This window comes from Dendrobates tinctorius, unplaced genomic scaffold (genome assembly GCF_039654945.1).
Source record: "Dendrobates tinctorius isolate UK_male_01 unplaced genomic scaffold, ASM3965494v1 ptg000015l, whole genome shotgun sequence".
NCBI lineage: Eukaryota > Metazoa > Chordata > Amphibia > Anura > Dendrobatidae > Dendrobates > Dendrobates tinctorius.
Window position 1 is genome coordinate 30,427,430 of NW_027361683.1, and position 26,574 is coordinate 30,454,003.

General features: G+C 40.4%; 1 protein-coding gene across 8 annotated transcripts in view; it reads right to left on the reverse strand.

Moving 5' to 3' along the window:
• Positions 1-26,574, reverse strand: part of HNRNPR (heterogeneous nuclear ribonucleoprotein R) — a 191,487-nt gene that overhangs the window by 79,109 nt on the left and 85,804 nt on the right. For 2 of the 8 annotated variants that reach the window (XR_012227396.1, XR_012227392.1), the window contains exons 9-10: positions 22,759-23,300; positions 2,553-2,633 (exon numbers count right to left, since the gene is read on the reverse strand). Coding sequence is in view for 5 of the 8 variants with exons in the window: in XM_073563261.1 (XP_073419362.1) it covers positions 22,691-23,300 (610 nt within the window). In the remaining 3 variants the exon portion in view is untranslated. Of the gene's footprint in view, positions 1-2,552; positions 2,634-17,032; positions 17,600-22,030; positions 23,301-26,574 lie in introns of those variants that run through there. The other 6 variants (XR_012227398.1, XM_073563270.1, XM_073563281.1 and 3 more) reach the window with 6 other exon arrangements.

A 26,574-nucleotide genomic window follows, 5' to 3' on the forward strand; every position in this document is an offset into this window, starting at 1 on the left:
TTATGCTGCAAAATTTGTTGGTAGTCTTCAGACTTCATAATGCCATGCACACGGTCAAGCAGTCCAGTGCCAGAGGCAGCAAAGCAACCCCAAAACATCAGGGAACCTCCGCCATGTTTGACTGTAGGGACCGTGTTTTTTTTTTTCTTTGAATGCCTCTTTTTTTCTCCTGTAAACTATGTTGATGCCTTTGCCCAAAAAGCTCTACTTTTGTGTCATCTGACCAGAGAACATTCTTCCAAAACGTTTTAGGCTTTTTCAGGTAAGTTTTGGCAAACTCCAGCCTGGCTTTTTTATGTCTCGGGGTAAGAAGTGGGGTCTTCCTGGGTCTCCTACCATACAGTCCCTTTTCATTCAGATGCCGACGGATAGTACGGGTTGACACTGTTGTACCCTCGGACTGCAGGGCAGCTTGAACTTCTTTGGATGTTAGTCGAGGTTCTTTATCCAACATCCGCACAATCTTGCGTTGAAATCTCTCGTCAATTTTTCTTTTCCGTCCACATCTAGGGAGGTTAGCCACAGTGCCATGGGCTTTAAACTTCTTGATGACACTGCGCACGGTAGACACAGGAACATTCAGGTCTTTGGAGATGGACTTGTAGCCTTGAGATTGCTCATGCTTCCTTACAATTTGGTTTCTCAAGTTCTCAGACAGTTCTTTGGTCTTCTTTCTTTTCTCCATGCTCAATGTGGTACACACAAGGACACAGGACAGAGGTTGAGTCAACTTTAATCCATGTCAACAGGCTGCAAGTGTGATTTAGTTATTGCCAACACCTGTTAGGTGCCACAGGTAAGTTACAGGTGCTGTTAATTACACAAATTAGAGAAGCATCACATGATTTTTCCAACAGTGCCAATACTTTTGTCCACCCTCTTTTTTATGTTTGGTGTGGAATTATATCCAATTTGGCTTTAGGACCATTCTTTGTGTTTTTTCATTTTCAGACAAATTAAAGGAAGATAATAATACCAAAGAATTTGTGTTTGCAATCAATTTCAGGAAGAAACTGAGTATTATTTGACAAAATTGCAGGGGTGTCAATACTTTTGGCCACAACTGTATATATCTTGCAGTACACACACACACACGCTGCTCATTGTTTTCAATGCCAGAGAGCTATGGCAGCAGATTACCTTCAGAAGAACAAATGGGTCAAGCACCTTGAATTTAGACAGCTGACAATCATCTCCCATGCCTTCATCTGTTAGTTGTACATTTAAATAACAGCTCTCACTACTAACTTGTATCTAAGTCGCAGTGATTAAAAACAAAAACATGGCTTGCCATCTTTAAGGGATTACAGAGAATGTACACTAAAACTTAATTTTGTAGAAAAGTCCCATAGTATCTCATTCTCCAAAGTCTTGCTTACCTGACATTGACAGCTAGAGTTGGTAAGTATTCTTCTTGGCACATCCAGGCCTGCTTTGCCCATTCCCCGGCAGAGATTTACTTTTGAAGCTGACATGGACAGGTAAAAGTTCTGAAAAATCTTACCTTTCTATTTCAGTAGAAGATTAGTGAAGGCCAAACTGACCTTATTGTGGATTTTTTTTTCTTTTTAATAAAAAACTTACGCAGATTGACGAGGTTGTTCCTCAGTAGTTGATTAGAAGGTGAGAATTGTAAAGCTCTATCCATACATCTGCAGACATTACTGAATCCAACTTCTTCAGTTTTTAGGTAATGTAGAAGTGGGGTAAGAATCTAAAAGGTTTACTTTTCTGTAATGTATTACCATTAAGCAAAGGAGAACAACTTATTTTCATAAATTTGGGATATTATGCCAACAGTGTATTCAGGTCATAAAGAACCACCTACAGACTGGAGAGGAGATGTTAGATCAGTGGTGGTATTAACTTTCAGACACTTTCCAAAACACCAGATCCTTTGTCCAGTGTATTTTGTTTCCACCAGACAGGGGCATCAAGATGTGAATGGAGCACAAGGGCAACATGCACTCTGCTACTCCATTCAACTCCTGCACATTGTCACCTTCAGCTGGCAGAAATGAGAGACACGGTGGTAATCATTGGTGACCCAGTGGTCAGACCTTCATTAACCTAATAGTTATCTACCTAGCATTTACTGTAACTGAAATACCCCTCAAACAATAGTGCACTTTCTTCATGCATCTACTGCACTCCGATCTTTTCAGTACCTTCATGTTTAAGAGATTAGCACTGGGCAGGATCTTATTGTTCAATGTGCACAAAAAAAAAAACAAAAAAAAAAAAAACACAAATACAATAACTTAGAAGTGAGAAAGGTGTTTTCAAATGAATATAAGTGGCATGGCACAAGTTAAACTGCAAAGAACAAGACCAGTATTGTCCCTGAAACAACTAGTGTGGTGATTAAAAAGTGCATCAGGTTATAGTTAGTGACAAACATAAAACAAAACCTTATTCCCAGGCAGTGTCATAAATTTGATTTATGGCGTAGATCTAGAAAATTTGTGTTTTCAGGGAACCTAAGTTGCGCAAAAGCAGGAAATATATTTGCTTAATATAAGAAAACACAAATATGAACAAAAAGGTCTTACCAAGTAATCCAATGCTAATCTTCAATGACAATGTAGCTTAGTATACCCCATTCATAGCATGTCTGGACAGAGCAGATTCTCCTGATAGTTAGGTAAAAGAAGGAGTTAATACATATAATAAGGTTTATCTAAATCCTTAGTAATTTCGATATTAGATAAAAATGTGGACACTGTGAAAGGGTGGTAATGGTAGAAAATGGTGGCTTTTTTTGCAGTGCATTACTTAAGAAAAAAAAATTCTAACGTTTACATGCAGAGTGTAGCTAAGAAATATTAACCGCTTGCACCAACTGCAGTATATTTATGGCATCTGATGAATGTATAGCATTCAGCCATCTCCACACAAGGCAAAAGCTTATTGTAATGTACAGCCAGGTGGAGGTTTCAATGACGGTCACCACTCTTAGAGTACGGTGCCATCTTGGTACTTCCATTAAGCCTAAATTGCATAGTCGAGACTGTAATGATTTAAAGTAATATCACATTATCTTTTACAGCGATTAGTTGCTTTTGACCACCATGCTTCCCAAAAAATGGAATAAAAAGTAGAGCTGGTGAAATCCTTTTGCAGGACTTGGTTTATTGGCCACTTTAGTAATCAGACGGCTGGAAGGGAACACTGATAATTGCCTCTTACCTGACATGTCAACATGTGCACCACTCCGCAACAATAACATGAAGCCAGACCAGTTTATCGAAAAAGAAGAACAGTGGATGATGGGAGGTAGGCGGGAAAAATAAGGGTACCACCCAATAAATGGGATTTACCTAAAGCATACCAACAGATACAAACTTTGTAAGTGAAAAAGTACACCAATACAAAAGGTATCATGATCATGTACAAATTATTTTTTCAAAAACATAAGACAGACATGTATACAAACAATGAAAAAGCCATGGAGCTGTTGGTACAACACAATAGACGGACTCACTAGAGCGCTAATGCCAAAACTAATATGCCTATAAGGCGAATATGCAATTCAATGGCACACAATTCAGTTATATATGAAAATAAAGTCTATACAATGAAAAAAGGAGGTCTGGCAATATCCAGTGCCCATTAGCTCTATAGGCATATGAGGTTAGGCATTTGTACTTTTGTGAGTATGCCCGTTTTGTACCAGTAGACCTATGGCAATTGTTTTTATATATTTGGCTTTGTCGTCTTCCATTTAAAATAAATAATTTGTAGGTGATCCCTTTGTAGGAGAAAAAGTAGTATGCCAATGCAAAGTTTCCTGAGAGGTAGGTGCACACCGCAGAGTTCCCATCCAGCAGCCACAGATTACTGACATCGCCAGTGGACCGCATCCTGTTAATCGATTTGCACTAGCTCTAATAAAAAGTGATCAAAAAGTCATATGTACGCCAACATGGTACCAATAAGACGATGGCTCACCCCACAAAAAATAAGCCCTCACAAAGTTCTAACATCAGACTAAATATATGTTGTAAGTCTCCGCAGATGTGACAGGATTTTTTTTTGCAGTTGTTTAGTAATACAGCAAAACAGTATAAATTTGGCATCTCCTACTGGCTAGCAAAATGAAATAATCATGTCATTTATACAGCACAGTCAGCGTCACAAACTAAATACAAAAATAGCAGCTATGGAACGTTTTCTATCCCATTCTACAACCAACATTTTAAATGGTTTAAATAAATGATACCAATATCAAAAATTTAACTCATCTTGCAAAGAAAACACATTCTCATATGGCAACTTTAATACCAGCTTATAAAGGGTTGGTAACAAGTGGAAGACATAGCCCCACAGGGAATAGAACCGCAGCTCTACACTTTTTAGTATTAAGTTTATTTATTCCTTCCAACCAAAATTTGTCAGAGGTCTCAAAAATCACTCTGCAAAATGCAGTGCACATTACAAAAGGTTGTACCGAGAAAAACATGGCGTTAAGGCTGCTGAAAGCCCTGAGATTTAGATGCATGTGATTAAGGCAATATTTAGACTTCACACATAGCCCCATGAGGAAAATGTAGTACTAAATGGTAGCAACTGAACTCAGTGATTAACTATAAGCTACATTATCACACGTGCCAACAAGAATCCTTACACTGACCTATAGGAACGCAACCCACAGAAATCATTATCCATAATCCCAAGGTAAATGTATGGAGGGATAGAAAAAAGTACAATGACAATCCACCAAGTATAAAATAATTGTTTATTTAAACACCTTAACCATTAACCCCTTAATGAATGTCAATACATCTTTTAACTGACCTGAGATATAAGAGAATAGCATCTCAATACAGGTGACAATCCAGCAGCTGTCGGCTGTACACTATAGCTGACAACTTGCTGCATCAGCCACGATCAGTGTTGGCACCATCCATATCTGTTTAACCGCTTTAGATGCTGCTGTTAATAGTGACTATATCATATAAAATGTTTTAAAAGAGTGTGGCTTCTCTCTCTTTATCCCCATCAGCACCGAGTTCATGATTGTGTGGTCCTCATGTTTGCCATGGCAATTCACGAGCAAATAGCGGCCTGTACAAAAGTCAGCGACATTTTGGTGCCACTTTGTCTTAATTCCTGAAAAGCACCTGAAGGGTTAATAAACTACCTGACAGCAGTTTTCAGAATGTCAGGGGGTGCTGTTTTTAAAATGGTATCACTTTTGGGGTTTTCCAATATATAGGACCTCTAAAGTCGTTTCAAACCTGGATAGGTTCCTAAAAAAAATAATTTTGTAAATTTCTTTGAAAAAGTGAAAAACTACTGCTACATATTTAAACCTCCTAAAATGCTAAACAAAATGAAATAACATTTTAGAAATGGTGCTGATGTAAAGCAGACATGTGGGAAATATTATTCATTCATGTTTTGCTATGGTATGACTATCTGGATTAAAGGGATAATCACTCAAAGTTTCAAAATTGCTAATTTTTTTTTATATTTTAGTCAATTCTGATATATTTTATAAATAAAACATATCAACCTAAATTTATCATTTTCATAAAGTATAATGTGTCATGAAAAAACAGTCTCAAAATCACTGGAATTTGTCGAAGCGTCCCAGAGTTATTACCACATAGTGACAATGGTCAGATTTTTAAAATTTGGCTGTCACTAAGGGGTTAACCAATAATAAAAAAAGGCAAGGTTACCCTCAAGGAACACATTAGATCAGGCAAGGGGAAAGGAGTTTCTGGAAAGCATCGCAGTCTTACCTATAGTAATATAGTACTAAGTGTATGTACATGGGAAGTGAAGCCTACTGGTGCATAGGGCAGGCAACGATTAGAATTGTATAGCAATTAGTAGCTTACAATTTATTTTACCATGTCCAAGTGAAAGCATTAAAAATTCTAACCAGATCACACGTAGGGAATTCCATTGGCTAAAGAAAAATACACATATCAATATATGCATGGCAGCCTCACTTATGGGTAATATAGTACTAAGGACAATGGTCCATACTAGTATATTCATATAGAAAGTAGAATCTAATGGTGCTTAGAGTAGACATAGGTTAGAATAGTGTAGCGATTAGTAGCTTAAAAATCATTTTAACATGAAAAAGTGAAAACCTTATAAATTCTGGCCAGGTCACTGTAGGTATAGAAATCAGACAGTAAAAGTACATAAGGCAAATATCAATAATGCTTAGAATACTTAGTAACAGTTACAAACCTGGGAGACGGTATCCTGAATAAGTGTCCCGAGCCCCAACGTGCGTTTCACCCTGCTTCCTCAGGGGGGGTGTATGAGGGAAAAGGTGAGCGCTGTGGACTTAAATAGGGTATAAGAGCCAATGTACTATTTAATCATTGCATGCCCTATGCACCAGTAGGCTTCACTTCCCATGTACATACACTAGTCTTGTGTATATTGTCCTTAAAACTATATTACTATAGGTGAGATTGCCATGCTCTGCAGAAACTCATTTTCCGCTGCCTGATCCAATTGTGTCCCCTGAAGTAACCTTGCCCTTTTTTAGCATTGGTTACGTTTAAACAAAATTATTTTACACGTAGTGGATTGGCACTGCACTTTTCTCTATCCCTCCAAGCATCGCCTGTGGGATTGTGTGTAATTATTACACATGCTGATTTTTTTTTTTTTTTTTTTTTTAGCTGATAGAACACAGACCCTATAGAGTTTCACAGGATAATTCACACATCTGTGAAAATCACAGATGAAAATCAGAGTATGTCCTCATTTGATCTGAATTGAGGATCATAATAGTGCATACTCAGTGGGTCTGCGTGCGGTCTAATTTAAAAAAAATAAAAACAAAAAAAACAAACACAGACATACAGGTACCACTTTTTTTTTTTACTCTGCTGTTCAGGTGAAACAGAAGCAGCAAGATTGGGATCCTAACTACACAATTGCAGTCAGGTATATCCAAGCCAGGGACCAGCAGATCTTTGGAGGATATTTTTTCTATGAGACATCTCAGGTTTGAGAGAATTATATACTTGGATGCAATAGTGCAGCCAGGGTCCGAATCATGCCGCCCACGGTTTGAGTAGCATGAATCAGATGACAGATCCCCATTCTCTGTAGCAGTTATCATCTTTGGCTTAGTCTGAATTCAGTTTCCATAAACCACGGTCAGAGTACGAACAGTGATCTCTAGACCTTCCAAGGGTCTCCTGACCTGAACAGCCTTAGGCCTGTTTCACACTTCCGTTTTTGACCATCAGTCAAAATCCGCCGGTTTTTGAAAAAAACGGATCCGCCATTTTTTGGGCGGATCCGTTTTTTTCCCCATTGAGTTGCATTACTGGTGGATCTTGACGGATGGCCATCCATTGGATCAGTTTTTTTGCGGATCCGCCAAATTTTTTGATTTTTTTGCGTCCGCCGACATGCCTGGACGGACCCTGCAACTTTTTTTTTGCTGCAGGATCCGCATTTTACAGTGTGCATGCCCGGAGAAAGGAAGTCAGCCGGAAATTTAACCCTGAAATCCTTTGTGGCGGACGAAGAAAATTCTCTCTCTCTCCTTCCCGGGCAGCGGCTCCTTTAAAATTCTTCATTCGGCGGATCCGTCAAAAAAAAAAACGTCCGGTGCCATCCGTTCACATCAGTTACCAACGGATCCGCTTTCCGCCATTTTGGCGGATTTTAACTGACCCAGAAAAACGGAAGTGTGAAACAGGCCTAACAGCCATAATTTGGAACATGTCTCACAGATGTCTGAATTTGTCCCTTAATACAATAAGGCAGTGGAGGGGTTTAGTATATAAACATAAGTATACCATTTGCAAACAGTTGCAATTTTAGAGGGAAGGGAGTGAAAATATGTATATTTAATATATTAAAATTAAAAAGTATTTCATTTGCACAACCTATTGTGCTACGAGCCTTTGAGCCTACTTTTACCAGGAATGGGTCACAAAAAATTACCTATTGTTTAAATTAGATTTTTGAGTTAAATGTAAATTTAAAAAAAAAAAATGTTGGCTTTTTAAATCATATTTTGGAAGAAAAATATGGAAGTCTTGCAATTTTCACTCTGGTCATTGCCCCTATTCTAAACACACACCCCCGATTTATCAGAAAATCCACTTGTTCACCTAGGGAAAAAGTCATTATGAAGATAAGGGGAGCAGATATAATCTACTGTGAATATTGGATCCTGTGTTATCAGCTGTGTATGAGGAGTACATGGCCATTCTAATCCTGTCTGTAATGATAATGACACTTTTGAAAAGTTGTCTGAAAAAGAAAAAGGAAGCAGCAGTTAAAATGGCCCCAATGGTCAGTGTGAAGAATGCAAGATTTGTCGTTGTTTTAATTCAAATAGTGATACGGAAAAGAAAAAAAAAACATTGCCAAAATTGTAGATCTAAAAATAATGCATTAAAATTTTTTTTAAACAAAATAGGACATTTTCTGATTGACCATTCCCTTTAACCCTTCCTGACGTACAATTTCATATGTCTGGTCCCAGCGGATGATGCAAACTCAGGAACTGAGCAGCTAGGATGTGCCTTAAAAAGCAGCGAGTGGAACCAAGCTGTGCCCTCTGTTAACCACTTAAATATCACTGTTAATCTCTGGCAATAGCATTTAGAACCTGAGGAGTGGTGGCACATCATTATGCACACCCATCAATCCTTCAGCGACAAAATTGTGGGCACTTATGGTGTTTCATGACAGCCATGGGTCTTGCAGAACACCCCTGTGCCTGTCATGGTGCTCCTATGAAAGCCAGATTATGGCTGCAGTTAATGGAAAATGGTGATTTTGAAAATGTATTTCAATAAGATTCTATTGAAGTATACACTGCAGTTTCAAAGTCCCAAAAGGAAATAAGTAAGGTTAAAAAAAAGTTAAGTTTAAAAAAAAAGGTATATGTCTGTAAATGTCCAAACATAAAAATTAATCCAAATGGTGAAAGCCATAATGAGAAAAAAAATAAAATAGCAGAATTGCTGGACAATCAAACTGCCAGGTCATTTTACCAAACAACCAAAAACGCAAAAATAAAACCCACAAGCTTCCAAAAATTTTGAACGGTGCAATTACACTACAACTCATCTTGCAAAGAACAAGCCCTTATATTTTGGACGGAAAAATGAAATAAAAAAGTTACAAGAAATTGAGGGGAAAATAAAAAGGAAAAATCACCCAGTCAGGAAGAGGTTAATACTGTCGCCACACAGAACAGTGTTCACATAATCTGCCTTGATTAAAATACTACTTAAAAGGGTAGGCTAAAGTGTACCTATCACCTGTCTGTGGCTGCCCTTTTTGAGGAATATAGTGGGCAGCCGACAGGAGATTTTACTAAATGGCATTAGAGGAAATACCCACATGTGCCCTTAACGCCATCAGAAATGATTCAACCTTCTTATAAAACATGGGTCCAAACACTCAGGTTGTAAGATCCCAAAGTGTGATCCATCAAATCCTCCGTGTACCCCTTTCTTACTGGCAAAGTATGTGAACTCAAACAAACAGTGCTGTCATTAAGATGCACACCAGTTACCGATCGGAAACATTGAAATAGCAGGTAACTGCTGTGTACAGATTGTGACAATGCAGTTTTATTTAAAAGCACAAGATGCCAATGATGAGAGAACTCAAGCTTTGAAGGCAAGATGAGCCAAGGAGGATTGTTGGATCAGACGTTTCGATCCAAAAATCGATTCCTTTAGGACTGCTTTCAGGGGCACTACTGGGTAGTGTTTTCTAACTAACGTTATTTACCGTAATAAAATCACCTACTAACAGCTGTCAACTGTTTTCTTAAAAGGCACAATTACATACAGGTGATCGGTACTCTTTAAGCAATCATTTACGGGGTCAAACCAGATTGTGTATATTTTGTTTTTGTTGTGTGCAGTCGTAATATGGCGGTCATAGAGGTTCATGAAGCCTCTACGGTACCTTTGTAGGCCTCCAATTTATATGGAAGCTTACAGAATCCAATAGAAAATAATAGATATATGCTCTGTTGGACTCCAAATGTATGGTGTTATGATTGAGTCACCATAGGAGGCAGACACAAAAATAGAAGCTACGTCCAGAAAACCAGAGAAGTTGGCAACTATCAGATTGCAGACCCCTGAACCTATCAACACAACTAGCAGTAGCCGTGGGGGGTTCCTACGGTGCCCTAGACCCCTCGATCACAGCCGGAGAGCTAAATAGCCTAAAGACAGAAAAGGAAATCTAAACTGCCCCAGAGCAGACCCCAAAGTAAAAGACAGCCCCCAACATATAATGACGGTGAAGCAAGATGAAAAAACACTCACACAGACAGAAAGATAGGCTGAGCAAACGATGGGGCCCAAGCTAACTAAACAGAACAGGAAAGGAAGGTTGCTGTCTGCAATCTGCCAAAACCCTATCAAAAACAAAAGCCAACAAGCTGATATGGAAAAAGACCCTGAAGCAGCTAGGCTTCAAAAACAATCAGCACTCAGGTATTTTCAGAAGACAGAGCTAAAGGAATTCAGCTCACCCCAGCAGGGAATGGCAGAAATCCAGAAAAATAAAGCAAAACAAAGTCAAAGCACAAATGCAAAAAGCCGAGCAGAAAACTTAGCTTTAGAAGAACAGGAATTCAGACTGGTCTCCAAGGATCCCACAGAGAAATCACCCGCAGGGCAGAAGGGCATCGGCGGCCTTATATCCAGTCAGTAACTCCACTCAGCCAGTCATCATCATTAGGCTCAGGTGTTTGATAATCAGGCTCACTACCTTTCTTTACCAGATGAGGGAGTTCATGGGGCCTCCGTAGTGAAGGGGAAAATTAACTCACAACAGTATGGATGTGTTCTTGTCTGAAGGAATGGGTAGCACAGAGTCTCTACCATGTGTATGAGCCCTTTGCTGTCTTATTAGAGTACATTCCCACATTCTGGATCTTCTACAGTTTTGACACTGCAGAATGTCCGTACCATTTCTGCACCTACAGTTAGGTCCATATATATTTGGACAGAGACAACATTTTTGTAATTTTGGTTCTAGACATTACCACAATTAATTTTAAACAAAACAATTCAGATGCAGTTGGAGTTCAGACTTTCAGCTTTCATTTCAGGATATCCAAATTAAAATTAGATGAAGGGTTTAGGAGTTTCAGATCCTTAACATGTGCCACCCTGTTTTTAACGGGACCAAAAGTAATTGGACAATTGACTCCAAGGCTATTTCATGGACAGGTGTGGGCAATCCCTTCATTATGTCACTCAATTAAGCAGATAAAATGCCTGGAGTTGATTTGAGGTGTGGTCAAAGGAGCTCTCCATGCAGGTGAAACAAGCCATCCTTAAGCTGCAAAAACAGAAAAAAACCAATCCGAGAAATTGCTACAACATTAGAAGTGGCAAAATCTACAGTTTGGTACATCCTGAGAAAGAAAGCACTTGTGAACTCATCAATGCAAAAAGACCTGGGCGCCCACGGAAGACAACAGTGGTGGATGATCGCAGAATAGTCTCCATGGTGAAAAGAAACCCCTTCACAACAGCCAACCAAGTGAACAACACTCTCCAGGAGGTAGGCGTATCAATATCCAAATCTACCATAAAGAGAAGACTGCATGAAAGTAAATACAGAGGGTTCACTGCATGGTGCAAGTCACTCATAAGCATCAAGAATAAAAAGGCTAGACTGGACTTTGCTAAAAAAACCATCTAAAAAAGCAAGCACAGTTCTGGAAGAACATTCTTTGGACAGATGAAACCAAGATCAACCTCTACCAGAATGATGGAAAGAGAAAAGTATGGCGAAGGCATGGTACAGCTCATGATCCAAAGCATACCACATCATCTGTAAAACACGGCGGAGGCAGTGTGATGGCTTGGGCATGCATGGCTGCCAGTGGCACTGGGTCACTAGTGTTTATTGATGATGTGCCACAGGACAGAAGCAGCCGAATGAATTCTGAGGTATTCAGAGACATACTGTGTGCTCAGATCCAGTCAAATGCAGTCAAACTGACTGGTCGTCGTTTCATACTACAGATGGACAGTGACCCAAAACAAAAAGCCAAAGCAACCCAGGAGTTTATTAAAGCAAAGAAGTGGAATATTCTTGAATGGCCAAGTCAGTCACCTGATCTCAACCCAATTGAGCATGCATTTCACTTGCTAAAGACTAAACTTCAGACAGAAAGGCCTACAAACAAACAGCAACTGAAAACCACCGCAGTGAAGGCCTGGCAAAGCATCAAAAAGGAGGAAACAGCGTCTGGTGATGTCCATGAGTTCAAGACTTCAGGCAGTCATTGCCAACAAAGGGTTTTCAACCAAGTACTAGAAATGAACATTTTATTTACAATTATTTAACCTGTCCAATTACTTTTGGTTCCTTTAAAAAGAGGGTGGCACATATTAAGGAGCTGAAACTCCTAAACCCTTCATCCAATATTAATGTGGATATCCTCAAATGAAAGCTGAAAGTCTGAACTTCAACTGCATCTGAATTGTTTTGTTTAAAATTCATTGTGGTTATGTCTAGAACCAAAATTAGAAAAATGTTGTCTCTGTCCAAATATATATGGACCTAACTGTATTATGCAAATTAGCGGACACATTTACGTTAGACGGATTTTCCTTATTAATACAAGTCTAGTGAAACAGTAAAGCGCTGCAGAATGTTAGCACTACATAAAAAATAAAGATTATTATTAAAGATTATTATAGCTGACACCTTGCTGTATCAGAATTGATTGGTGTTGGCACCAACCATGTTTTTTTTAACCCGTTAGATGCTGCTGTCAAATGTGACGGCATCTAAATGGTTAACAAAGTGTGGGGGGGCTCCCTCATCGGCATCCTGAGATCATGATTGAGTGGTCCTGTTGTTTTCCATGGCAACTCACAGCCAAATAAGGGCTTTAGAGTCTGCCGGACTGTTCAAATGTTATAAAAATGTAGGTGGTAAAACACACATTTTTTCCTTTCTGCCATGCCACTTTGTATTAATTCCTGAAAAGCACGTGAAGGGGTAATAAACTACCAGACAGCAGTTTTGAATATCTTGAAGGGTTATGTTTTTAAAATGGTATCACTTGAGGATTTTACTACATATAGGTCAGCCAAAGTCACTTGAGAACTTAATAGGTCCCTTAAAAAAAGTAAGTTTTGTAAATTTCCTTGGAAAAATGAAAATTGCTGATACAGTTTTAAACCTTCTAGCATCCTTACAAAATAAAAGGATATTTTAAAAATTGTGCTAATGTAAAGCAGACATGAGGGAAATCTTATTTAACAACTATTTTCTGGGGTATGACTGTCTGGATTAAAGGGATAATCAAAGTTTGAAAATTGCTAATTTTTAGAATTTTGAGACACATTTCTGATTTTTTTTATAAATGCAGCAACATAAATTTACAATTAGCATAAAGTACAATGTGTCATGAAAAAAAACAATCTCAAAATCAATGTCATCTGTTGAAGCGTTCTAGAGTTATTACCACAAAGTGACACTGGTCAGAGTTCAAAAATTTGCCTGCTCACTAAGGGGTTAGAAGGTGTTGTCAAGGTTGGTCGTGAAAGTCTGCAGTCACTTCGGCTGCAGACTTGGGAATCCACACAGAGCGTGCGGTCAGGATTCTCCATTGCCAACAGTGAGAGTAGGCAGAAGAGGAGACCACAAAATAAGCGATATACCAGCAATGGAGAATCCTGACAGTGCGCTTTGTAAGAATTCACAAGTCTGCAGTCACACAAAGTGACTGTCCGGTTTGTTATGAAAGTTTACAACCACTTTAAAAGGGAACCTGTCAGCAGGATTGTGCACAATAACCTACAGACACTGTCAGGATGAACTGTTATACTAATGAAAATGATACCTTGGTTGATTAAATCCATCTAGTGGTTGTTGTGTAATCTTTATTTGCAGTTTTTAGTTAATGATATGCTCGTACATCAGGGTGGCATGTAAGGGGAGTCTTCATGTGATGCGCTTATTAGGTGCGCTTATTAGGTATTCATTAGTATTGCTTCTGACAGTTCACTGATCCCTCAGTGACCTGCCCCCCCCCCCAGTTTACATAATGAAAATGCTTTTTCTGCAGGCACCGACACTGCAGCATAATTACATTTATAATGTGTATTTTTTTATGGTATACATACATTAAAAAACTAAATAAAAATCAGTCTGAATATAGTGCCGGCCGCGACGACACAGTAGCAGCTATCGGCAATCCAATAACTGCTACTGCGCAGACCCCATCTTGCTAGAGAAAAAAAAATCCCCACTAAGATGGTGCCGCCGGCGCCATTTTAAGACTGATTTTTATTTATGTATACCATCAAAAATGCCTGCAGAAAGGGATTTTTTTTAAAAATATCTACTATATAATTGTCTAATTCTGTCTGTAACGGAAATCCCGCGTCGCTGATTGGTCGCGGCCGACCAATCAGTGACCGGCGCAGTCCGGCCACAAATTGGCGTGGAATTCGAACGACGCATGCCAACGCTACCGTCGGGAGATCTGCGGCGCTAGCCGCGGGTCATCTCCTGCCGCACGGAGGTCAGTGGCGACGAAGCCGGGAAATGACCGGCGCAGCGCTCAATGTGCGGATGGTACCCAGGGTCCGGAGAAGGAGACTCCCCTCCAGGCCCTGGGTACCATAAACCTGTAAAAAATAGAATTAAAATAAATAGTGATATACTCACCTTCCGACGGCCCCCGGACTCTCTCCCCCCTCTCACCACGCGCCTGGCATCTTCCGGTCTCAGTAATGCTTTGCGCATAAGACCGCTGATGATGTCGCGCTCTCGCGAGAGTGACGTCATCTCCGAGGTCCTTCGCGCTAACCATTACTGGGACTGGAAGATGCCGGGAGCGTGGAGAGGAGATCGGGGGCCGTCGGAAGGTGAGAATAACCTTTTTGTTTTCTAGAATACCCGATGCATTAGAATCGGGCCACCATCTAGTATATATCATTCATTATGTAAACTGGGGGGGCAGGTCACTGAGGGATCAGGGACCTGTGACCAGTCTGCATTATGAATTGCTAATAAGACCCCCCTCCCCACAGGCCACCCCAGGACAAGAGCATATCTAAAGCTGGAGTCACACATAGCGACTTACCAGCGATCCCGACAACGATATCAACGTGAAAAATAAAAGTGAAAATAAAGATTAAACAACCACAAAATGGATTTCATCACCAGGTATCATTTTAATCAGTATAATGGGGCCAACCTGACAGTCAGTAGGCTACTGAGCACATTTTTTGTTGATAGGTTCCCTTTACTGGGATCTAATAATGCAAAACTTCTACTTTGGAGAGTTTCTTCTTATTTCAATGAAAGCAACAACCTAAGCAAAAAGAGAAAAACAAATGAAAAACAAATGCACGCGTTTAATGAAGTACCGCATTTTATGCATTAGAAGATGCACTTTTTCCCAAAAAAATTTTTTTGGGGGGAGTGGGGGTGCGTCTTCTAATGTGTATATACCTTACCGGTACCGTTGCTACAGGCTGAGAGGAGGGGGTGCCCGGCGGTACCTGCCGCTGCGGGAGGCTCTGCCTTTTCTTGAAAGGCCAGAGCCCCCCTTAGTTCCGTGGCTTCCAGTACGGTGGACTCTGGGTAAATGCCCGCCGGTAGGCGGTGCATGCACAGATGGAGATCTCAGCATCAAAATCTCGGGAGATGAGATTTCAGTGCTCAAATCTCATTTCCCGAGATCTTGATGCTGAGATCTCATCTGCGCATGCGCCGTCTCCCAGTGGGCATTTTCCCAGAGTCCACAGAACTACGGGAGGCTCTGGTCTTTCAAGAAATGTCAGCAGAGACTCAAATCCCCCCCCAGCGGCAGACACCCCGGGCAGCAGCGCCAGGGACACTTGCAGCGATACACTGCACGTCAGACATCCCCTCATCCCAGCCTGCGGCTTGCAGCACCACCCCACTCCTGTCTCCTCCAGCAGCGACCCTGGGACCTCGCTTCACCGCAGCCACCACCCCCGGTAAGCAATTAGATGAATAGATTATAAGCACCATTTTATTTTTATTTTTTTTAAATTCTATTTTTCTCCTCAAAATTTGGGGTGCGTCTTATAATCTGAAAAATATGGTAATAATTATAATTTAAGGAGCTGTCCATAATCAGATTAACATCATTGCTTACTTCTGGAAACAGCACCATACCTGCCAATGGGTTCTTTCTATTCCTGCTCACCTATATTGAAGTGAAAGGGGGGCAGGTTATCTGCTGAAGCACACAACCTTGTTGTTCAAATTAAGGGTGTGGGCACACGTAAGCTTTTTTTGCATTTAAGCGTTTTTACCGGTAAAAACGCTTAAAAGAAGCATCCCATTCATTTTAATGAATTCTGCACTTTGTCCATATTGACGCGTTTTTTTTCCATGAAAAACCACAATCGCGGTAAAAAACAAAGCATGCTCATTCATTTCATGGAAAAATCTGCATTTTTTTTTTTTTTTTTTTTTTTGAGACTGGGGCCACTCCGGGAAAAAAAAAAGAGCATAAAAAATGCACTTTTTTTTATGCAAAAACGTGCAAAAAAAAGCATGGAAAACAACGCGCGTTTTCTGGGAAGGAGTCGAGTTTGTCAGGAATTTTCTGTATACGTGGGTACACAGCCTAAGCAGCCATGTTTTTCTAATCCTAGACAACCCCTTTAACTTTTCAAATTATTAATCTGTAATCTAGGATTTTTTTCTCTTAAAATAAAAGTGGACGATGAGCACAAACCTAAAACTACCATATATAATTAAAACACTACCATAAGTAAAATACCGGTATATATACACATACACAAATTAAAATAACAGGGGAAAAGAAAAACCCAAAAAGAAATAAACTGGTATTCTAGTGGCATACAGATCAGTGTCACTATATGCAAGTGAGCTGCTAGGCCTGGGAACAGTTCATTCCATATGTGCTATACTGACAGCTGGTATATGCCCTAAATGGTACATGAAATATAGGGAAAAGGAGAAAAAAAAGTCTTTCACATTTTTTGCAATATTTTGTGAAGGGATTCAATCATCTTCATATAAATTACATTTTCAATATTTTATTTTGCCCCACAAAGTAAGTCATTGAAAAACAATTTGAATACAATGAAGACACAAATGGATTTTTGTTGGAGAATTCAAGTCCACTTCAAAATTAGGAAAGAAGTAGAATGCAGTTCAATTGAATTGCTTTTTAGAACAATTGAAAATTTTGAACAAAGATAAATTTCATTTGATTCCGTTGAAAGGATAAAATCAGTTTATTTGCAAAAGGAAATTGCACGATGAAAATTTAGATGGAAGATTCTTGATGTAGATCTTGAAAAAAATAATCCACGCTCAGTATAGTTTTGAGATCTGTAAGCTGACTTTGTGTCCTCTGCTCAGACCTGTTTGAAATACTTATTTGATATCTATACAGAATAGAAAAGACAAAGTTGGTTTTATTGCGACTGCTTTAAATGAGTGATCAAATACAATTTGAAATCGGAGTAGTCAAACTGCTTAGTACAGCTGCAGTAGTTTTGCTGAAGACACCCAGACCACATTAAAAACTTTGTAAGCTACAGACATCCATTTTCCTGCGTTAATGGAACAAAAGTTGGCATTTCTGAAAAAAAAAAAGCCTCATATTTAAAACATTTCACATTAGAGGACTATAACTGTGCAATTTAAAAAGATTTTCAAATTGTGTTCATTACCTGCAATCACACACAATTTTTAAGCACATAGAGCATGCAGTTTAAAAGAAAAAAAATTGAAAGATTTTTTTTCACTTCAACCACTTCATTCTTTAATAACATCAATATTCATTGTCGATGGCCAGCCTTTGAGGTGTGAGACTTTAAGGCCCTCGTCTATTTTTTAAATTTTGCAACAACATTGAGTTTAGTTGGTTGCAAAAACTACTCCAATCTCATTGTTTTTAACAAACAAGTTACAAAGATTTAGCACAGCAAACAAAGTAGAATGGAAATATTAGAATTACGGTAATGCATTATTTCTATATTCGTCAAGAAGAAACATTTGGAGGCATTTCATTTTTTAAAATAAATGTTTAGGGCCTAGAGAATTGCATATTTTTGCATCACAACAGACAAGTGATTCGTATAATGTCAGCAGGGACAAGTTTTTTATTTTATTTTTTAAAATTTGACTGCTAACAAGTTATTTACATGTATGAGAGGAGTAAAAGGACAATTTGCATTTTAGGGTCAATGTAAAATGTTACAAGTTTTAAGCATTAAAAGTGAACCTGTCAGCAGGATTGTGCTCTGTAACCTACAGTGTCAGGTCGGCACCGTTATACTGATTAAAATCATACCTTATTTGATGAAATACATCTTTTGGTTGTTGTTTAATCTTTATTTTCAGTTTTGCATTAGGCTAGTTTCACACGAGCGTATTTTACATGCAGCGCACGGCGCCGCTAAGCCCCGCCCCCTGCCCGCCCGTTCATCTCCTCCTACTATCGCACACGGCCGCATGCGATCTGCGCACTCTATCTTTAGCATAGGGTGCGCAGACCGTGCGCTGGTAGAATTTTTGCGTGCGCTGCGCACTTTTGAAGGTGCGCCGAGTGCGCCAAAATGCAGAATGCTGCGTTCAGCGCACACAGGCGCACCTTCAAAAGTGTGCAGTGCACGCACAAATCCTACTAGCGCACGGCCAGCGCACGGTCTGTGCACCCTATGCTAAAGATAGGGTGCGCAGATCACATGCGGCCATGTGCGATAGGAGATGACCGGACGGGGGCGGGGAGTGGGTGGGGCTTAGCGGCGCCGTGCGCTGCATGTAAAATACGCTAGTGTGAAACTAGCCTTAATAATGTGCCTGTGCTGCGGTGCAGGCCTGGAGGGGGTCTTCATGTGGTGCTCTGATTATTCATAATGAAGACTGCTGACAGGTCACTGCTCCCCCACTGACCTGCCCCCTAGTTTACATAATGAATATTATATGTACATACTAATAAAAACCCTTATGAGTTTATAATTCATGTGGTTGAGGTTATCCTGATATTTAAAAAAAAAAAATCCATTTGAAAATGGCATCCGCGCAGTAGCATCTATCAGATCGCCTCTCTATACACCAATAGCTGCTATTGCTACTGCGCAGTGGCGCCGTTTTCAAATGGAATTTTTTTTGAATATCAGGATAACCTCAACCACATTAATTATAAACACAGTATATATGCAATTATACTGCAGCGCAGGTGCCACGGTTGGTGCCTGCCTTCATAAGGTTTTTTTTTTCTCAGTATGTACATATAATTGTCATTATGTTAACTACAGGGCAGGTCACAAAGGGATCAGTGACCTGTCAGCAGTCTTCATTATGAATACCTAATCAGAGCACCACATGAAGACCACCTCCATGCCCGCCCCAGAGCACAAGCATATCATTAACTAAAAACTGAAAATAAAGATTAAACAACCACCACAAGATGGATTTCATCAACCCAGGTATCACTGTAATCAGTATAACAGCACCGACCTGACTGTCTGTAGGTTACTGTGCACAATCCTACCGACAGGTTCCCTTTAAAGTGAATCTGTCAGTAGGATCAATCCCCCTAAGCAATCTATATGGGCATGCATGTCATAGGAAGCTGAATAAAATGATACCTTTATATCTGCAACCCAAAGTCTTGAGCCAGAGACATCCTTATTTTTCCTATATGTCAATGAGCTGTTAAGATCTATAAGCCAGACACCAATCTGCCTCCAGGGCTTGTTTTAAAAGAGTAGGCCTTACCAGAGTGAGTTAAGTAATGACTTACATCCTGCTCTCCTGATCTCACAGCAGGGTTGTGTTTGATTCTAACAATGTACAGCAGAACTGAAGTGGGTCTCATTTGTAGAGTTCCTCTCACTGCCTTTGTAGCCAGAGTGAGTGCAGTATAGCAGAACTACAAATGAGTTTGCAATGAGACAAAGTTCAGTTCTGCAGTATGTTAATTCTGATCTCCATGCAGAGCTGTGTGACTGTGAGAGCAAACTGTCAGTAATTACAGGTCTTAGGGTACCGTTACACTTAGCGATGCACCAGCGATCCCGACAACGATATGGATCGCTGGTGCATCGCTAAGTGGTCGCTAGTGAGCTGCCACACAGGCAGATCTCACCAGCGACATAGCAGGGGTCGGTACTTACCTGTCAGACGCGGCGATCCAGACGTCCTCCGCCCGCGTCCCTCGTTGGCGCCACAGGAAGCGCCCGACGAGAAATGATGCAGGACCTTCTCGCGCGATCAGCAATGAGCAGCGGGGGAGCCTGTCGGAGGTAAGTATCAGACATAGCGATATCGCTAGCAGTATCGCTATAACGTCACAAAATCGGTGATGTTACAGCGATATTGCCAGCGATATCGCTATGTGTAACAGGTGCTTTAGACTTGTAACACCCATTTTAATTTAAAAATAAGCTATGGAGGCAGACTTTCCAGGAGATCTGTGTTTGGCCCATAGATCTTAACAGCTCAATTACATACTAAAAAAAGTGGATTTCTCTGGAATGAGACATCACATTGAAGATATCACTTTATAGTTTTATTCAATTATGACATGCATGCCCATATAAGGGGAGAAGGGTTGATCTCACTGACAGATTCCCTTTATTAGAAAACCTCTGTACCTGAAGTTTTATTTACATCACATGCAATTGCATGACTGATAACTAAGCCCATATGTAGATGAGTAACAAAAAAATGTGCATTAACAAGTTTAGTTTAATTTTCCCAACTGCACTACAAAAAGTTAACATGGACTCCTATTAGTTTCTCTAGTTCTCTAAAACAGCTTTTATACAAGCAGGCTACTAGATGGCTGCCCTCCCTTTTTTACCACTTGAGACTTTAAACATGTGTCATATTATGAACCTTCAAGATACAATTTTACATCCTGGATAAGTTCCCTAGAAACTTCAATCTAGAAATCTTTGGATGCCCAAGCTGTGCCAGGTCTCCCATGTAAATAATGAGAAGTTTGAAAAGTAAACCCTTCAGTTTGTGTGTGTGCGTGCCCCAATTACCCACTGATCGCTCAAATAAATAAAAAACCCTCCAAGATGTGCAAAGCTCAGCAGACATGAGCGCACAACCTTGGCCGAGTGAGGAAACAGCACACAGGCAGGATCTGAGCGTTCCTGTCTCTTGAGCACCACACAATCTCAGGCAAGGTGGGGGGTTGAGCGATTGGTGAGGGTCTCCGGACCCAAAACACCTACAAATCTGCTTCCAATTAACACACATATGACAAACTGTATCAAAGGTGTACTTCTACCTTATAAATAAATCATACCAAAAGGATCTTGGGCTTCTGCTCATTCTAGTAGTCAATGGCTCCTCTCATTGAACCTTACCAATAATATTTCCTAACATGACTTGGAAGCATGTCAGAAAATGTTTTAACATGAACCTTTTCTTTTAGTGTTTAGTTTTTGCTATCCAAAAATAGTCAAATGCAGTAAATTTCAGCTTTTACAATTTCCATTAATTTTAAATATAATTTAGAAAACCCAAAATGGCAATGTAAGCCACTTGTTCTGTACACGGAATGAAAAAGCAACCTTCGACTATACCAAATAGGAACGAGTGCAACATCAATTTCAGGTCCTCGAGTTTCCACTTTGTTGCCGCAAATCTAATTTGGCTAAAAGCTCTACATTTTAAAATTTTGTTTAAAACACAGATTTGATCACTCACATATGCAGTCCAGTCTTGAATTGCGATTGTTTCAAGAATTACAACTCAGAATGTTTTTTTTTTGTTGTTGTTCTTTTTAATAGGATACATCCAAGTTTTGAAAAGGATGAAGTTTTTTTTGCAGTGGAATTTTGTTTTAATATTATGTTTGTTTTTTAAGTTTTATTGAAATATCACAAACAAATAAGCGGGAAAATACAGTCACAGAACATATTGCAGAGGCTTAAAGAGCCAAAGCGAAACAATTTGGTAGGGCATATTTTTCCCTTCCAAAAAATGTGAAATGATAACAATAAAATACAAAGTAACCAAGTCTAGAAAGTCAAAAACAGCAAACACATGAAATCCTAAAATGTTTAATTATAAAGACTACCTTTAAAATTACTAAAGACTTCAATACTGTTTACATTTATGTACAACATAATATGCTACTGAAGATACCTCAAAAATTAAAGGAAACCTTGCCAGAAATGCGGCATTTCTGCACAAATTATTTCGACCATCCCCAAAATATCAGATACAGTCTAGATTTAAAAAAAAAAAAAAAAAAAAAACACACACAACACAAACTATAGTATCTGGCAGTCTTTGTTAGGGAGTGTTAAGATAAATCAAAATAACTGCAAAAATGCAGAAAAATCATAGCATCACAATCTAGAAGCACATAAAAAAGACCTACACAGTAAATCTAAAATCAAAAAGTAAACCATTGGAACAAAAATTGTATTACAAAGATGCCATTAAGCTTGGTTTTCTGCATGGCTTAACTGCTAAGTAAACCCCAACTTAAATTCCCATTACTTTACTGGGGCATATTTGGAGCACACCAATGGTAAAGTAAATAAAATAAGCAAACTATTTACAAAATAGCGAAGAAACAAGTACAAATTACAGAAAATGGATACTGAAGCCTGTGTGTGAGTATGTAAATGTAGGTGTGTGGGGTAAAAAAAAAAAAAAAAAAAAAAAAAAAAATCAAACATTCTCATTGTTGCCTTTCCTATTTCCATTGCTGACCATAAGAATCCTGATAAAACTCTTGGTTGTCATTACTGTAACCATAGTTACCAGAATAATCACCACCTTGCTGCAAAGGCTGTTGCGCTATAGGCTGGGTTCCCCAATTCTGATGATTGGTCTGGCGACGCTTGGAGTCTGGTTGGCTGTACCCATCTGCCTTTCTTTTTCCACCAACATTCCCACCTCTACTTCCACGGTTACCACGTGAATTGCGACCTCGTTGGGGCTGCAGTGATGGGCCACCTCGTCCACCTCTGGATCCTCTAGGAGGGCCCATGGGGGAACCTCTTGGTACATAACTGGAGCGCCCTCCACGCTGAGGAGGTGCAGATCTGCCTCTGGGTGGTGGAGGCCCGCCTCTGCCACCTCTTCCTCCTCTCCCACGCACGGGGTATGCATCTTCATACCCATAGTATGGATCATCGTAGCCACCGCGGTAGTCATGATAATCATACGAGTAATAATCATCATAGTAATCTTCATAGCCATAATAATCTTGCGGATATGAATAGCCACCTCTGCCCCCACGACCCCTGCCTCTGCCTAGAGGCGGCATCCGAGGAGGGGGATAATAGTAATAATCATCATACCTAAGAATATAAACAAAGTATAAGCATGTGCATGGTGAAAGCACAAATTTCAAGAAAATAACTGTATGCAGATTTAGTTATTGACATTACAAAGATACTTCAAAGGAATCTGTCATCAGAAAATTACCCCCTAACTAATACAATATGTGTAAAGGCCTTGACTTACTGCTCTCATGCCTCTTTTCCTAATACCCACCCACTGCCAGCCTTGGGCCTTTGACCGACAGGTCATTCATCTCTGTGACCTGCCTCCTCTGCCTGAGATTTCACATAAGCACCATCATTCCACAAGGGAGTCTCCTCAGAAAGGGCAGCACATAGGAAAATCCATAGTACTGCTGTTGCAATATTCATCAGGAGCTTCCTGAAATCCTCCAAATGAATACAAACAAGGTGAACATTTAAAAAGCGTTAAAAGGCCTTAACACACGTCATTAGTTAGGGGTATTGTATCCTGATGATGGGTTCCCTTTACCTAAACGCAATTTGATAAGAGCAACAACAATCAACGCTAGCCATGTAAGCCATATTGGGAAAAAAAAAAAAAAAGGTAGTTAAAGCGCTCATATAAAGAAACAAAATCACCTTTAACCTCTTAAGTGTGTGGCTATTTCACGCCTATAAAAGGCACATTTTCTTTTCTTCATCAACCTAGCTGTATGAGGACTTTCCATACTAGTTGAGTAGAGTTGAGCGACTTTGGTCGATCGGGTTTCATGAAACTGGTCCGACTAGGGCAAAAAAAAGTCGGAGTTTCGTCCGAAACCCGACCCCAATGCAAGTCAATGGGGAATAAAAGTCGGCATTGAGTGGATGAAACTCCGACTTTTTTTTGCCCTAGTCGGACCAGTTTCATCTGAAACAAATTTTGTTTCATGAAACACGATCCGACCAAAGTTGCTCAACTCTATAGTTGAGCCTTTTGTCAAGTGATATAACAAAGGAATGGTCTTATTTGCATATAAACAGCATATCAACTGGGTAATTAGTGATATGTCACAATAATAGATACAATAATGACCATACAAGTGTCACAGGTGACATATATTGGTAAAAAAAAAAAAAAAGCGAGCTGAATACAAGTTAAAGGGACGCCAACCAGCACGTGGTGTATAACAAGACCCCCCTGTCCAAGACTTTCCTGTTAAACACCACACACTGGTTGACTCTAGTCATCCATTTAAATTGCATTCAGCAGGCTTTTTTATATTATGTTCTGAACCGCTGATTGGGGAAATGTTTTTTTTCATGACAGTTACGGTAACCTGTCTTTTTTTGTATTTCCTCATTCTCCAGTCCTCTACCAGAGACCTGGGTGTTTGAGGGTTCTGCGAAGGATCTTAGTTGTTCCCAGCACTGCGCTTTTCTAAACAGAGAGCTCAGATGTTGCTCCTGGGATCTGTTGTAGCCATTTTCCCGACTTATGGGTCACTGCTCCAAGTGCTCCTTTCACCACTGGAATCACTGTTGCTTTCACCTTCCACATCTTCTCCAGTGCTCCTCTGTGGCCCTGGTATTTCTCCAGCTTCTCATATTCCTTCTTTCTGATGTTGCTATCACTTGGCACTGCCACATCTATTATCATTGCTGTCTTATAATCCTTGTCTAGAAAGAACACCGTGAGCACAACTCAAGATGGTGCTAAGGTTAGGTTCCCAAACCATTAAAGCAACAAATATGAACCTAGCACTCAACTTAAAGGTATTTGTAAGGCGGTTTATTGTAGTACACGAAAAAAGACGTTTCGGTCAATGTGACCTTCTATATATAGGAGAGGGGCAAACGTGCCTCCAGATGCGGTGTGATAGCCGGTGTACACCGCATCTGGAGGCACGTTTGCCCCTCTCCTATATACTGACAAGCTCATTACCTTAGAGAGATCATTCTCCTCAATGCCTAAAGCACCATCGTCCTTTCTGATAGATGCCTATAAGCTCTACACAATCTATATACCACACGTAACTGAAGAAGGTCACATTCACCGAAACGTCTTTTTTCATGTACTACAATAAACCGCCTTACAAATACCTTTAAGTTGAGTGCTAGGTTCATATCTGTTGTTATAATCCTTGTCTAGCATCACAAAGTCTGGTTGGTTAGCCAACACCTGCTTATCCATCTGAATCTTGAAGTCCCACACTATTTTAGCCCTTTCATTCTAGTCTCCCACCTGAACTTACGGGGACTTAGGCTAGTTTCACATTTGCGTTTGAAGGCGCAGCGGACGCTCGCCGTGAAGCTCCAACCCTGCCGCGCCTCCTCTGGTCAGCTCTGCCTATGGGCGCATGCTGCTGCATGCGCCCTGCGTACCCTATCTTTAGCATTGGGTACGCAGGCCGTGCGCAGGTATGCGTTTGCCGCCGCATGCGTTGTTTTGACGGTGCAACGACCGCACCAAAATGCAACACGTTGCTTTTGGCGCAGGTAGCCGCACCGTCAAAACGACACCTGCGGCAGCAAACGCATACCTGCGCACGGCCTGCGTACCCAGTGCTAAAGATAGGGTATGCAGGCCGCATGCAGCGGCATGCGCCCATAGGCGGAGCTGACTGGAGGAGGCACGGCAGGGGCAGAGATTCATGGCGAGCGTCCGCTACGCCTCCAAACGCAAATTTGAAACTAGCCTTAGCCTATATGCTGTGCAGATGTTCCTGTATACAATTCGGCTACTTGGTTGTGGTGTTCGGTATATGCTGTTCCTGCTGTATATCATACAGGAGTAGGTTGTTGTACTCTCTGCACATTGACCACAAGATTCCTTAAAGGGGTTGTCCGGGCTTTTCACATAATCTCAGTGCATATCTGGGCTGCAGAATGCTGACAATAAGTAATTTACCTTCTGTGGCCAGTTTGCAGTGTTTCCAAGATATGATCTTTTGCTTCTATGAAAAACGTCCAAGGGGGGGGGTGTTCTGGCATTGAAATGAGAACTGGTCATTTCCTCCTACTCCGCTAAAAACCTGCCCTCTATAGCAACAACCCCACCCTCCATAGCTACAGGCCCTCCCTGACCACATGAACAAGCCTATCCCTCCTCACACAGTAACAAATCCTCCCCCTCTAGCAGCCTCAGCGCAGAGAGCAGGACCACCCAGCTGCTCCTCCCTCAGACACACGCTGAACAATGATCTATGGAAAGTGAAACTACTGAGGAGGAAACGACCAGTTCTCATTTCAATGCCAGAACACACACCCCTGGATGTTTTTCATAGAAGCAAGAGATCATATCTTTGAAACTGTGCAAACTGGCCACAGAAGGTAAATTACTTATTGT